The sequence below is a fragment of the Scyliorhinus canicula genome, chromosome 24 (assembly GCF_902713615.1).
Source record: "Scyliorhinus canicula chromosome 24, sScyCan1.1, whole genome shotgun sequence".
Lineage (NCBI taxonomy): Eukaryota > Metazoa > Chordata > Chondrichthyes > Carcharhiniformes > Scyliorhinidae > Scyliorhinus > Scyliorhinus canicula.
Genome location: NC_052169.1, coordinates 15,796,682 through 15,811,837, shown reverse-complemented (window position 1 = coordinate 15,811,837; position 15,156 = coordinate 15,796,682). Strand labels below are relative to the sequence as shown.

At 50.1% G+C, this 15,156-nt stretch overlaps 1 protein-coding gene across 3 annotated transcripts in view; it reads right to left on the bottom strand.

Annotated features, from left to right (window-relative positions):
• The window catches only part of neil1 (nei-like DNA glycosylase 1), a 45,082-nt gene that overhangs the window by 9,871 nt on the left and 20,055 nt on the right, over positions 1 to 15,156 (bottom strand). For 2 of the 3 annotated variants that reach the window (XM_038784170.1, XM_038784171.1), the window contains exons 5-8: positions 13,920 to 14,019; positions 12,886 to 13,010; positions 4,680 to 4,707; positions 102 to 178 (exon numbers count right to left, since the gene is read on the bottom strand). In XM_038784170.1, the coding sequence (XP_038640098.1) occupies positions 102 to 178; positions 4,680 to 4,707; positions 12,886 to 13,010; positions 13,920 to 14,019 (330 nt within the window). The remainder of the gene's footprint in view (positions 1 to 101; positions 179 to 4,679; positions 4,708 to 12,885; positions 13,011 to 13,919; positions 14,020 to 15,156) is intronic. The other variant, XM_038784172.1, reaches the window with a different exon arrangement.

The window sequence follows — 15,156 nt, the reverse complement described above, 5'->3', positions numbered from 1 at the left end:
TACGCCAATTCCTTAAATTCATCACAAAACACTCATCAGATGTTTCTGGCTGGGGCCAGTTGTGCTGTGTATTTGTTCCCTGGTTTTAAAGTGAGTCTCACCTGAGGTGATAACGCCTCTTTTCCATTTTCATCCACTCCCTTTCTTCTCCGTGTCCTGGCTTTCGGGACTTTGGATCCTTTGAAGGAGAGGGGGGGGAGAAGATTTTGTTTTAAGAATAAAGCCACAACTGTAACCCTGTGGAGCCTCACTACCTTCTGTAAGAAAGGGGGCAAGCCCCACACACACCGCACCGACTTAAATAGGAACCAGCGGACAATCGAGGATCCGCACATTTTACGCCGATGGTTTCACAAGCGGGGGGTGCAGAAACAGGGATACTATTTCAGGTTTGGGAGTTTTCCTCAGAATTGGGAGAAGTTAGAGGTGTATTCGACCAAGTGACGCTGGGGAGCGGGGTTGGGAATGGGGAGGAGGGGAAGAAGGAAGTCAAAAAATGAGATGCTGAACTATGAGTTTGCATTTGAAATTGAATGAAAATCGCTTATTGTCACAAGTAGGCTTCAATGAAGTTACTGTGAAAAGCCCCTAGTCGCCACATTCCGGCGCCTGTTCGGGGAGGCCGGTACGGGAATTGAACCGTGCTGCTGGCCTGCCTTGGTCTGCTTTCAAAGCCCAGAACCAGGGACCCGGGTTCGATTCCGGCCTTGGGTGAGTGGAGTTCGCACGTTCTTCCCCTGTCTGCATGGGTTTCTTCCGGGTGCTCCAGTTTCTTCCCACTTTCCAAGGAGGTCAGGTTAGGTGGATTGGCCATGCTAAAATTGCCCCTTGGTGTCCAAAGATGTGCAGGTTAGGTGAGGTTACGGAGATAGGGTGGGGTGCAGGCCGAGGTAGGGTAGTCTTTCAGAGGGTCGGTGCAGACCCGATGGGCTGAATAGCCTCCTTCTGCATTGTAGGATTTCTATGGCAATCTATGGTGCCAGTGTGCTGCTGACTAAAAAAGGCAGCCTGCTGCTTTAATATCTTGTAGGAGGTTTCGTCTTCGGAAAATGGTGGTGGATGATCGAAGCGTAGTCAATGAGGAGTCCACCACAGCATGGTGAAAATTTGGGAATGGGAACCGCATCAAGGGTGGAATCTATGGATAACTAAACACCGTGAGGAAGATAACCGCAGTCCTGAAAGCATGGGCTTAACGTTACATAATGCATTCCTTAAATCCACCCAAGGTGGGCCCTCGGCTTAACATCGCAAGGACCAGGCATTGTCAAAGTCTGCGGCGCGACCCGCGGGTGGGTCGCGGGCAGATGTCAGGGGGGACGTGGAGCCGTCCGTTGCGGCGCTCCCGATCGCGCAAATCCACGCGCAACAGCCGCAGCAGCCGTCTTTTAATAATGCCGGCAGCAAGCACCCTTCAAAATGGCCGCAAACATGTAAACAAAATGTGGCCGCACTGCGCATGCGCGCCCGATCATCGGGCACTCGTGCGGGGTGCGGCCGCATATTTTTCAATACGGTCGCAGCCTTTTTTTACAAGTTTGGTGGGGTTTTATTCATTTTATTTTATTCATTTATTTTATTCATTTTATGTTTATTTTTTTCATTTTTTAAAATTCACTTTATGTTTAATTTTTTCAGTTTTTTAATGCATTTTATTTTTTTTTATAAGTTCGGGGGGGGGGGGGGTTATTTGATAAAATTTTACAGGAAATAATGCAGAACTTTGGACAGATGGAGACTCCATACTTTCCGACACCGGAAGGCTTCACCTTCATCCAACAGGTTCCATTGGAGGAGCGCGTACGAGGGCCAAAAGGGACCCAAAACCATTTCCTCCATTTTTATCAGCAGCAAACAAGGTAAGAGAAAATGGTGGGTTGTGCATGTCGGCCGGCGTGGGTCGCGAAGGTCGACTGGCATGGGTCGCGAAGGTCGGCTGGCGTGGGTCACAAAGGTTGGCCGGTGTGGGTCGCGAAGGTCGGCCGGCGTGGGTCGCGAAGGTCGGCCGGGTTGGGTCGTGAAGGTCGGCCGGGTTGGGTCCTGAAGGTTGGCCGATTGGTAAAAATGGGTCCCCGAAAAAAAAGTTTGAAAAACACTGTCATAGACTATACCTCTGAAAGAGCAGCACTCCCTTTGTACTGCATTGAAGTGAATTATGGGCATTAATTTTTCGAGTTGGACTTGAACATACGACTCTCTGAGTCAGAGACGAGAGTGCTTCCCATTGACCCACAGCTGATACCTTCATAGGGACTAAGAAACCGGCTCTTGCTTATGTCTGCTCCCCTTAAGTCACTTTTTGCCTTATTTTGTGCTTCTGAATTCACATCAACACAACTTAAATTGAAATAGTACCTTTAACCTCCTAAATTGCTTCACTGGAGCATTATCAAACATAATCTAACCCCGAGTCCCGTGAGGAGTTATTAGGAAAGCTTGGTCAAAGTGGCTGTAAGGGGCGTATTAAAGGAAGAAAGAGAGGAAGAGGGCGTAATAGCACCCTCTTGTGTATGTATGTAAACCAAAACTGGAATAAACTAGTTCAGTTGAGAACTCCATGTACCCGCGGTTTTGCCATGCCAAGATATCGCAATCTGGCGACCAAGGCTGGGATAGTGGATTTCCACAGCTAAATAACTGGCTGGAGAAGCTTCCAGCAAACCAGCAGCGGGAGTGTTTAAGAAAAGGTGGTTCATGCACGTGGGTGGGCTGACCTTCAAAGGTGGCGGCGTCAACAAGTATTATTGGGCAACTGAGGGAGTGCAGCCATGGCTTTTGGTGCGTTTGTGGAGTGGCTAGGGATGTTTCTCCACTGCGAATAATTTCCTCGAAGAACCTGAAAATCCAGGTTGGGGGGGAGGGGGGGGGAGAAGTCTGTCTGTGCGGAGTCTGCACGTTCTCCCCGTGTCGGCGTGGCTTTCCTCCGGGTGCTCCGGTTTCCTCGCACAGTCCAAAGTTGTGGAAAAGTCAAGCGGTAGAAGGTACGATGCTTGTACATTACAACACGTCCAAAAGGGTTAAGCCGGCGTGTGATATACCTCTCCATACAGAGTAGTTGCTGCGATCTCTCGTGCGTTGGGGAACGGGGAGCAGAGACTGATTGCAATTTCCTCTCGCAACCTCAGTGCCGGTGAGCGAAGTTACACTCAGATAGAACATGAAGGGTTCTGATATTTGGGGCGAGCAGATTCCAGAAATACTTTCCTGGCTGTAGTTTCGCAATCGAAACTGATCATAACCCAAACTTTCCCGGCCTCACTTCAGCTTCAGCCCAATTGCAGAGATGGGCTTTGATTTTATTTGCTTATCAATAAGATATTAAATGTGGACAATCAGAAGATTATTGTAATGTCCATGTGATGTCTAGATCTGCATCAGAGATCGAGCCCAACAAGGATGATATATTTTTCTCTCCACACACAGATGAGTTGCCAATCACAGCAGATGGCATTGCTCAAACAACGCGCAAGAACCCAGCGTTGGCGAGGATAATGACCACGTTGTTTTCATTCATGGGATGTGGGCATTGCTGGCTAGGCCAGCATTTATTTGTCCATCCCTGAGTGCCCTTGGGAAGGTGGTAGTGAGTTGCCTTCTTGAACCACGGCAGTCCATGTAGAGTAGGTACATCCACAGTGCTGTTAGGGAGGGCGTTCCTGGATTTTGACCCAGCGACAATTAAGTGATATGGGCCAGGGTTTAGAGAAGCCCAAAGTGTATCACGGAGTTCACCTGACCCACAACTTTTAATAGATTGTGGTATGGGGAGCACACGGCCCACTCTACAGGTGTGGCACAGCAGAAATGGAAAAGTAATTTTTAAAGCAAAACAATGTTTATTCTATGAACTCAAGTTAACCTTTTTAAAACATAGTGAACATCTTAGCAACCATCAATTCAAATACAACCCCCAAAACATACAACACTAAGTAATCCTTTGACCTTTCCTTTTAACATCCATAAGACTTAAAAACAAAACCTTTAACAGAAACACATCAGGTTAAAGTCACTACTTATAATTCTGAATTCACCAAATGATCAAGAGATAGTCTTTTGATGGCAGAGAGAACAGCAGTACACCTGCTTGGTCTGGCTGCAGCTCCAACACTGAAAACGAAACTAAAACACACCCTGCAGCAAACAGCCTAAAACAAAAGTAAAAAGCTGACAGACAGCCCAGCTCCACCCACTCTCCGACATCACTGCAGTAGTAAATACCCATTTCTTAAAGGGTCTCTCACAACAGATATTTATATACACACCCATTTATAAACACCCATTTTTAAAAGGCACTCTCAGATGACAGAAGGAACGCCCGATATATTTCCAAGTCGGGATGGTGTGCGACTTGGAAGGAAGCCTGCAGGTGGGTGATGTTCCCATGCGTCTGCTGCCTTCGTCTTTCAGGTGGCAGAAGTCACGGTTTGGAAGGTGCTGTCGAAGAAGCCTTGATGCGTTGCCAAGGTCAAAAATCAGGCCGCTTTTTACGTGCAAAAGTACCAGTTGATAAAGATGCATCATGTGGGGAGCCAGATTTCGGGAAGGTATCGACCGTTATTGCTATGTGATCATCGGGATCAACACTTCGGGATGAGCTTGACAGAGAGACACAAGCTTTTTTGTTTCTAAACAATGAGTGTGAAATAGAAATGGAACTAAAAGAATAAAGTCATTCTTACCTCTCGGTGCCATTGGTCCTGGGCTGCCCTGGAATAAAATTAAGAGACAAAGGCTTTAAATTTGTTAAATTAAATCGCGGCACAGAATGTGACAGGGGAGAAACAGGCCATCAAATGTTTGCTGCTCCACACTGAGCCACAGTCTAGTCCCAACTTTCTGTCCATCTCTCCAACCCTTCATTGTTCCTCTTCCCAGGTATCCACTTTATTCCTTTTGGAGCATTACATTGAGATGGTTACTTATAACTAATGTTAGAGCACCATTAGACCATAAAACATAGGGTCTGATATGATAATCCTCAACTCCACTTACCCCCACTGATTACAAATCTGTCTGTCTCAGCCTTGAACATACGTAACGACCCGGCCTCTCCAGCTCTCTGCGGTAAAGAATTCCACAGATTCACTACCCTCTCAGAGCAGAAATTCCTCCTCATCTCTGTCTGAAATGTGCGACCCCTTACTCGGTTCTTGACTCTCCCACAAGGGGAAATAACATCTCAGCATCGACCCTGTCAATCGCTCCGAGAATCCGATATGTCTCAATAAGCTCGGCTCTCATTCTTCTAAACTCCAATGAGCACAAGCCCGACATACTCAACCTCTCCTCATAAGAAAACCCTCCATACCCAAGATCAAGCCAGTGAACCTTCTCTGGACTGCCTCATCATCATTGTATGCCCAAAATCATGAAGCGTATTGGACATAGAGGGAGAAACATAATAATAGTCTTTATTATTGTCACAAGTAGGCTTACACTGCAATGACGTTACTGTGAAAAGCCACAAGTCGCCACACTCCGGTACCTGTTCGGGTACACAGAGGGAGAATTCAGAATGTCCAATTCACCTAACAGCACGTCTTTCGGGACTTGTGGGAGGAAACCGGAGCACCCGGAGGAAACCCACGCAGACACGGGGAGAACGTGCAGACTCCGCACAGACAGTGACCCAAACCGGGAATTGAACATGGGTGCCTGGCGCTTTGAAGCAACACTGCTAACCAGTGTGCTACCGCCCCTCTGTCCCCTTGAACATAAGAACATGAGAACTAGGAGCAGGAGTCGGCCATCTGGCCCCTCGAGCCTGCTCCGCCATTCAATGAGATCATGGCTGATCTTTTGTGGACTCATCTCCACTTTCCGGCCCGAACACCATAACCCTTAATCCCTTTATTCTTCAAAAAACTATCTATCTTTATCTTAAAAACACTTAATGAAGGAGCCTCAACTGCTTCACTGGGCAAGGAATTCCATAGATTCACAACCCTTTGGGTGAAGAAGTTCCATCTAAACTCAGTCCTAAATCTACTTCCCCTTAAGGATGTCATCCTTAAATAACAGAGCTACACCACCTCCCTTACCATCCACTCTGTCCTTCCGAAAAGTTTGATACCCTCGGATATTTAACTGCCAGTCTTGACCATCCTTTAACCATGTTTCGGTAATGGCCCCTAAATCATAGTCATTCACAATGATTTGTGCCATCAACTCATTTACCTTATTCCGAATACTACGAGCATTCAGGTAAAGTGCACTTATGTTGGCTTTTATACCTGTTTTGAGTCTTAACACCTCGATCAGTAACCTCTCCTAAGTTATATTTCCTGTTAACGTTTCTCCTAATTTTCCTTGTCGTTGAACCCATATCTTCATGTAACAATCTGCCGCGTCGCTTACCATTTACGTTTTTACTTCCCATTTTATTCCTTTTAGTATTACTGGGCCTATTCACTGAGCTCCCCTCGGTCACTGTACCTTGTACTGTCGCCCTTTTTGAGTCTCTGCCTTACACTTTCCCCCTTACTGCCTTTTGTTTCTGTCCCTGTTTTACTACTTTCTGACTTCCTGCATCGGTTCCCATCCCCCTGCCACGTTAGTTTAAACCCTCCCCAACAGCTTTGGTGGAAGGGCTTTGACTTAAGGTGATTGACAAGAGAATCGCAGGTGACATTTTTACAGTATTACTATAATAAAAGCAAAATGCTGCGGACGCTGGAACTCTGAACTAAAAACGGAAAGTGCTGGAAAGACGCAGCGGGTCTGGCAGCATCTGTGGAGAGAGAAACGGAGTCAACGTTTCAAGTGGGTGTGACTCCTTTGCAGAGCTGAAGAGCGGGTTGTGGTTGGGATCTTGAATACGCTCCCCAAGTGTGTGGCGGAGGAGGCGTCAATAGTGGCTTTCGAAAGGGAATTGGAGGAGCTGGTTTAGCACAATGGGCTAAATAGCTGGCTTGTAATGCAGAACAAAGCCAGCAGCGCGGGTTCAATTCCTGCACCGGCCTCCCCGAACAGGCGCCGGAATGCGGCGACTAGGGGCTTTCCACAGTAACTTCATTGAAGCCTACTTGTGACAAAAACGATTATTATTATTATTTTGCAAGGCTACGGGGTAAGGGCCGGGGAGTGGGACTAGGCGAGTTGCTTTTGCGGAGAGCAAGTATGGACCAGACAAGTCAAACTGCGTTCCTGTGTTTTAATCTCTCCACGATGATCAGACAACAGTTGACCTCTTGTGACTGTCCTCTGTAGATTTTCATAGAGCAGATTTAGCAGTCTCTTAACACTACTGTTCGTTCTGGCTGGTCACAGTCACCCTCTCATTAACTCGTCCTGGCCTGATGGTTTCAGGCTGTGGACAAGATTGGTTCATTCAACAATTAGCTCCTCCAGGCTTCTTGATGGCAGTCACACCGCGCTCCGCCAAGCGATCATCCACCCGAAGGAGGTAGCACTCCTGGGTTGCCTTGACGACGTGGGCAGCTCCCCCCCATCTCCAGGGCAGAAGATTGTGCGTCCAGGCCCCAAACCAGGAATGCGGACACGCAATCTCGGCCGTCACTCCAGTGCGATACAGAGGGAGTGTTGCTCTGTCGGAGGTGCCGTCGTCCGGGTGATGAGCCATTAAACCAAGGCCTCGCCGACCCCTTTCAGGGGTCAACGTTAAAGGCCCCGGCAGGGCACTATTTCGAAGGTGACCAATGGTGTTCTCCCTAGTGTCCTGGCCACCATTTATCATAGAATCCCTACAAAGCAGACGATGGCCATTCGGCCTCTCGAACCTGCACCAACCCTCTGAAGGAATACCCCACCCAGGACCAGGCCCAAGCCCCGGCACAGGTCCGTGCTCTGTCCCCGTAAACCCATCTGATCTTTTGGACACCAAGGGGCAATTTAGCGCGGCCAATTTACCTAACCCGCACGTCTTTGGACTTGTGGGAGGAAACCGGAGCACCCGGAGGAAACCCACGCAGACACGGGGAGAAAGTGCAAACTCCACACAGATAGCCACCCGAGGCCGGAATTGAACCCGGTTCCCTGGCGCTGTGAAGTCAGCAGTGCTAACCACTGTGCCACCGTGCCGCCTCAGCCAGCCTCACTACAGCAGACGATCCAGTCAGTGGGAGCTTACCGTGCACAGATTGGCTGCTGCCTTTCCTACATCACAGCAGTCACCTCAAAACGTACTTCGTAAAGTGAATCGTAACATCCTGAGGTTATAGAAGGTGCTATATAAATGAAACATGTTTTTTGTTCAGTAGGCACCCTGTGTTCAGGCTTGACCAGCGACCAGTAGCGCCCCCTATGGTTGCTTATGGTTTTAACATTGATCTGACTGAATTAGTCGGGATTCAGTTATGCAAAGTTCTGGCGTCTGTGGTCAAGCACCAATACTGGCTGAGCGATTCACCCAGACCATTCACAGTGAGAAAGTGGAGGCTTCAAGGAGAAAGAGTAAATCTCTCGACAGAACCCCCGCACGAACCTGCCCCTGAGAGACAATCAACCCGACGGCCGCTCGCAACATCAGAGGTGGGATGGCGATGCCAAGGAGTTGCCATGACGACACCATGAGCAGGAGAACATGGGAACGAGCTGTCGTGTGTATCTGGAAGGCAGCTGGAGTGTGCATCTTCTCACTTCACTTCCTCCTCTGCCCCCCCCCCCCCATCCCCCCCGAGAAATCAGGGTCTTTGAAGTCTCTCGTTTCATCTCGTCTGCTTTTATATTAAGCAGGAGGGGAGGGGAAAAAAACTGCACGCAATGTTCCAATTCTCTTCCAGTGTCTAGCGGTGCACTAAGACAGCCTTCCGTCTGTTTTCATAGCTAGTAATTCCCGGAACAGGTCACAGATCTGTCGCCGGTGGGGGGGGGGGGTCTAATAGCGTGAGAGGCACCACTCCTCATCAAGCCTGGCTGACCAGGACTCTCTCCCTGAGCTTGGGAGACCGGGCTTGGGCCTGGTCCTGGGTGGGGTGTTCCTTCAGAGGGTTGGTGCAGGTGTTCGAGGGGCCGAATGGCCGTCGTCTGCTCTGGAGGGATTCTATGATAAATGGTGGCCAGGACCATCTCTCTCACGTTCGTACCGTCAGCCATCGGCGCGTTTGAAAGGATGTTACAGGTTGAGACACTTGACCTGTTTGACTGAATTAGTCGGGATTCAGTTATGCAAAGTTCTGGCCGTTAAGCCCTCGGGTGGGACTCGAACCGGGATCTTCTAGCTCAGAGGCAGGGACACTAACCCACTGCGCCACAAGACCTCCCCACAGCACGACCCGGATGTGATCTGAGGGCTGCCACTCCAGGTCAGCGCACAGGCAACACAAGAGCTCGGTTTCAGGCAAGGAGGCTTCCTGATCGTGGCAGAATGAGTGACTGGGTTACACCCCGCCTGCAGGCCTGGATATCCCACAGGGGGCACATCAGGAGATTTTAGCGGAGATGGACCACTTCCGGAACACATGAATACACTAATCGGAATGAGCAGTGTTCTCGGGGGGGTTGTAGTGCTGGAGGAGGTTGTTGAGTTAGAGGCGGGGAGAGGTGGGGTTGAGGCCACGGGGGGGATTCAAACATGAGGACGTGAATATTAAATTCTAGGCACTACTGGACCAGGGGCCAACCTGGGTCAGTGAGCACAGGGGTGAAGAGCAGCTTTCGGGGGGCACCCCAGCTGTCGCTAATTCTGACCTTTCCCAACATTTACACACGCAGAAACGTACATGCGATCACTTGGGTAACTGACTGACACAGGCGCACCTGAACCTCCCAATGGCAAAAAACCAGGGTCGGTATTCTCCCCTACCCGGCGGGGAGGGGTGTCCCGGCGTACCGGAGTGGCGAGAACCACTCCAGCGTCGGGCCTCCCCAAAGGTGCGGAATTCTCCGCACCTTTAGGGGCTAGGCCCGCGCCGGAGTGGGTCCTGCTCCACTGACCGACAGCTGGCGCCACGGCGGGCCGAAAGGCCTTCGCCGAATGAGTCCACGCATGCGTTGGAGCGCAGAGCGGGCGCTGATGTCACACCGGCGCATGCGCGGTGGAGGGAGTCTCTTCCGCCTCCGCCATGGTGGAGGCCGTGGTGGCGGTGGAAGAAAAGAAGTGCCCCCACGGCACAAGCCCGCCCGCCGATCGGTGGGCCCCGATCGCGGGCCGGGCCACCGTGGGGGCACCCCCCAGGGTCCAATCGCCCCGCACCCCTCCCCGGGGACCCCGGGGGCCCGCTCGCTCCACCAATCCTGCCGGCACCAGAGATGGTTTAAACCACGTCGGCGGGACTTCAGCCCATCGCGGGCTGGAGAATCGCCGTGGGGGGCCCGCCTACCGGCGCGGCGCGACTCCCACCCCCGCCGATTCACGGTTGCCGGAGAATTCCGGCCACAGCGGGGGCGGGATTTACGCTGGCCCCGGGCGATTCTCCAACCCTGCGGGGGGGGGGGGGGGGGGGGGGGGGGGTCGGACAATTCCGCCCCAGATTCTTCAAAACAGGAGGACAGACACAGGAACCGTGGTACACAGATTTCAAATCAGCATAAGCACCTCATTTGCAATCGTGTCTTTCCAATGTCAAGTTACTGAAGGGTTACCACAAACACAATCGCTGGAAGACACCCAGTGAATTCTGGACAACAGTTCCCTTCTTCGCTGACGTCCAAAACTGAGCAACCCTTTGCAAAGTGTCAGCCAGGGTTCAGTGACTAGCTCTCCCGTCGCTGAACCAGGAGGTTATGGGTTCGAGACCCACCCTGGAGACTCCAGCACATAATTCCAGGCCTGTACTCCCAGTGCAGTGCCGAGGGAACGCTGCACTGGCAGAGGTGACATCTTTCAGGTGCCACATCAAATCAAGACCCCCTCCGCTACCCCCCCTCTCCCCCAGGTAAAAATAAAAGATCCCACTTATCACATAGAAAATTAGCTCTATAAGATGTCTTACAACACCAGGTTAAAATGAAATGAAAATGAAAATCGCTTATTGTCACGAGTAGGCTTCAAATGAAGTTACTGTGAAAAACCCCCTAGTCGCCACATTCCGGCGCCTGTTCGGGGAGGCTGGTACGGGAATTGAACCGTGCTGCTGGCCTGCCGTGGTCTGCTTTCAAAGCCAGTGATTTAGCCCTGTGCTAAACCCTGTGCTAAAAGTGCAATAGGTTTGTTTCAAATCACTAGCTTTCGGAGCACCGCTCCTTCCCCGGGTGAATCCTCAGGAAAATTCACCTGAGGAAGGAGCTGCGCTCCGAAAGCTAGTGATTTGAAACAAACCTGTTGGACTTTAACCTGGTGTTGTAAGACTTCTCACAGTGCTCGCCCCAGACTAACGCCGGGATCTCCACTTCATAGAAAATTAGGAGTAGGCCATTTGAAGAATAAATTGGAACGAGCACAGGGGTCTGCCTGGTTGTAGTGCTGGAGGAGGGGGTGGGGGGAGCAGGGTGGCGGTGAATTTGAGCACGAGGATACGGATATTAAATTTGAGGCACTGTTGGACCGGGCGGGAGTCAACACACTTTTTAAAAAAAACTCTGGTCATTACTACGTCGCTGATGATGGGACCTTGTCGTGTATAAATTGACTGTGAGGGATGGGCAATAATGGCCCAGCCAGCGACGCCCACATCCCACGATCCAATAAAAAAAGATTTGAGGGGAAAATTAAACAAATAGACGGGAGTGATGCAGGTCTTTTTTTTTTTAAATGTAAACAATCCGATTGAATCCATACATGGGGAGCAGGAGATTTCAAATCAGTCCATTGTCCATGATTTGTTTTATGTATTGGGAAGAGAGAGTCCTACTGGTTCCGAGTTAAAGCACACGTTGATGGACTGCATTGCAATGCCAAGTCGTAACAGGAAACAAAATGAGAGAATCTAAACTCTATTCCCGCCAAGTAACAAACAGGGCAGCAGAGGTGGCACGGTGGTTAGCACTGCTGCCTCACAGCGCCAGGGACCCGGGTTCAATTTTGGCCTCGGGTCACTGCCTGTGCGGAGTTTCCACGTTCTCATTGTGTCTGCGTAGGTTTCCTCAGGGTGCCTCCCGATTCATAGAATTTACAGTGCAGAAAGAGGCCATTCGGTCCATCGAGTCTGCACCGGCTCTTGGAAAGAGCACCCTACCCAAGGTCAACACCTCCACCCTATCCCCATAACCCAGTAGCCCCACCCAACACTAAGGGCAATTTTGGGCACTAAGGGCAATTTAGCATGGCCAATCCACCTAACCTGCACATCTCTGGACTGTGGGAGGAAACCGGAGCACCCGGAGGAAACCCACGCACACACAGGGAGGATGTGCAGACTCGGCACAGACAGTGACCCAAGCCGGGAATCGAACCTGGGACCCTGGAGCTGTGAAGCAATTGTGCTATCCACAATGCTACTGTGCTGCCCTCCCACAGTCACAAAGGTGAGAGGGTTAGGTGGAGTGGAATTGCGAGGGCGGGGGAGTCTGCTTAGATAGAGTGCTCTTTCGGAGGGTTGGTGCAGATTCGACAGGCCGAATGGCCTCTTTCTGCACAGTTCATTCTATGATCCAAAACTCCCTTAGGATGACCATGAATGACCCACAGGAGGGAAAAGAGGAGAATTTTGTTTTGAATGTTCTGGTCAGTAAGGCGGGGGGGTAACAGACTCAATAGGGAGTTTCACCCAGAAACATTTCCAGGCTGATAGCGTAAGATCAGAGGGGGGTGTGGGGCTGATTGGGTCAGTCTTTCAAAGAGCTGGCACAGGTGAGGAAGGCTGAATGGCCTCCTACCATGTTGTAAGTTTGGGTTTATGAGTTGGCTACGCAGAGAAACATCTATAGACTACCTAGACCTCCTACGGAGTCGTACGGAATAGATCCCGTGACGCACCCGCTGGGCAGGAGGACGTGGGTGATGTGAGCCTCGGCCTTCCAACTCGCAATAAAACCCCCTCCGGTTACCTGAAACCAAATGGTTCTTCCGTTACTGTCACGGAGCAACTGCATCCCGTCAACGTTATAGCAGCGTAGCCAATCTTCGAAAGCAGAGGAATCGTCCAAATGCTCCGGGTCGTAACCCTTGCCACCTGTGGTTGGGCGAGAGGCAGGGCGGACATTAAACTTTTCGGCTGGCCTCGTACGCACCTCAGCTTTCCTTAAAGCAGGCCATGTGCTTTTTCCAACCAAGACAGAAAGTGCCATCAAATCAACAATATCGAAACTCCAGTTATATTACCAGTAGGCAAACCCACCGTCGCTGTGTGAAAGGTATGTCATGTGGCTTCTCTCGCTTTCTCCCACTCTGCTGTGGAAATTCAAGAAACTTGAATTCACTCCCAAGCCGCACAATGACACAACAAGACTCTGCTTTCTGAAAAAGCAGGCACTTTTCTGGGTCTTCGAAACTCATTCTTTCCAGGAATACAAAGTTATATTATGTCTCCTTACTGCCCCCTCCTTCGGACAAAATTAAATGAATATCTTCACCGTATTTATTTATGTCCTTTTCCGAGTTGTAAACCTACTGTTCTGTGTTCCCGTTGAAATTTAACAACTGAACACAACAAGCCTTCTTTATCTTCTAATGCAAATTTCTACCCATGGTTTATTTACATTACAAGAAAAACATGCAACTTGGCCACACTTACCTCAAGTGCATGCCTTTCACACCAAGATCCCTTACTTGAGACCTTGTAGACACCCAGTCCCCAGTTGTAATTAAATGATGTTCACACATGGCCGCACACACACAGCCTGCTTCACGGAATAACGCAACACAACAAACCCCCAAAATATTAAAAATGTTGGCCTCTTTCTTCACAGACACACGTTGCTGCAACTGTGAGAACAGCAAACAGCATTCCCTAACAAGCACTGAATCCAAGAAACATTGGGATAAATGGACTGTAATTGATTTAGCAAGTCAATGCAGTTCGACCGGATGGACTGCCTGTAATTTGTGTTGGAGACACAGTGCATAAAGACAGATGACTTACCCAGATTAATGACCTCCATAGGAAGCAAGTGACAAAGTTCAAGAAGATCGGGATTCTCCAACTTCCACTTCAACTTCTTACTCAGAGTCAGGTCGGCTGTCTGAAAGCGAGAGATTGGGAGGATGTTAAGTGGCGCCCAGCGATTTCGCTCCAAAGCGACAATGAGTTGGAAGGAATCGGTTGATTCACAACAGAATTGTTTTGCTAAACAAACAAACATTTGGTCCGCGTCCCACTCTTGTTGTCTCATTTGCTTCTTCAAACAATCTTCTGCCCCAATCTTACCTCCGCTGACTGACCACCACCTCCCCCCCCCCTTCCCACTCTTCGCCCTCTCATCCGCCCTTTTCTGGCCCAGTCCCTCCAGTGCAGGAAACACTCTGGAGGACTAAATCACCTTGCGCGATACGTTCAGATCGGCTCATTTGGCAGCACTCTGCTCTCTTGAGTCAGAATGTGGTGGGTTCAACCCCCAGCCACGCCCTTAAGCGCACACTCAAGTCTGACCCGACAGTGCAGAACCAAGGGTGCGCTGCCTCGCCAGAGGCGCCATGTCCGACAGTTCGGGTGGGGGGGGGGGGGGGGGGGGGGGGGGGGGGGTGCGACAAAGGGCCCTTGGCGCTCTTCGGGCATCAGACAGTTCTGATGCCTTCACCCGGCGTCTCCAAAGAAATAAATCAAGGCAGTCATCCGACTTCCTCCAAGACAACAATGGCATCACGTCAAACCCAATTCAGCAGCCGTGGACCAGTTCAAGACATTCTGAAGAAGTAATCAGAGCATTCGAATCCATGTTCTTCCCATGAACCCGAGAGGAATTTAACTGCCGAAATAGTTTGTGCTGCAGGCCGGGGCAGATGGATCCTCAGCACTGGGCAGGCAAGTCGATGTAATATGAAGCTTTACTCTCTACTTGCCCATTTGCCTCCTATTTGTAAAGCACATGGTGGACAAGGACACTTCAGGCACCAAAGCAATTTTACCGGGTTTATTCATTCAAATGATGTGCAGGCCATGATGGGGAGAGCTCACTGTTCATTGCCTATCCCTAATTAAGATGATGGTGATCTGCCTTTTGAATACAGTGGATTAGCTTAATTGGACATTTTAGAGGGAGTCAAGAGTCGATCCCATTGCGGTAGCGTCTGGAGTCACATGTAGGCCAGACCAGGTAAGGGCGGCAGATTTCCTTCACTAAAGGACATTAGTAAACCAGGTGGATTGTTTTGAACGACTC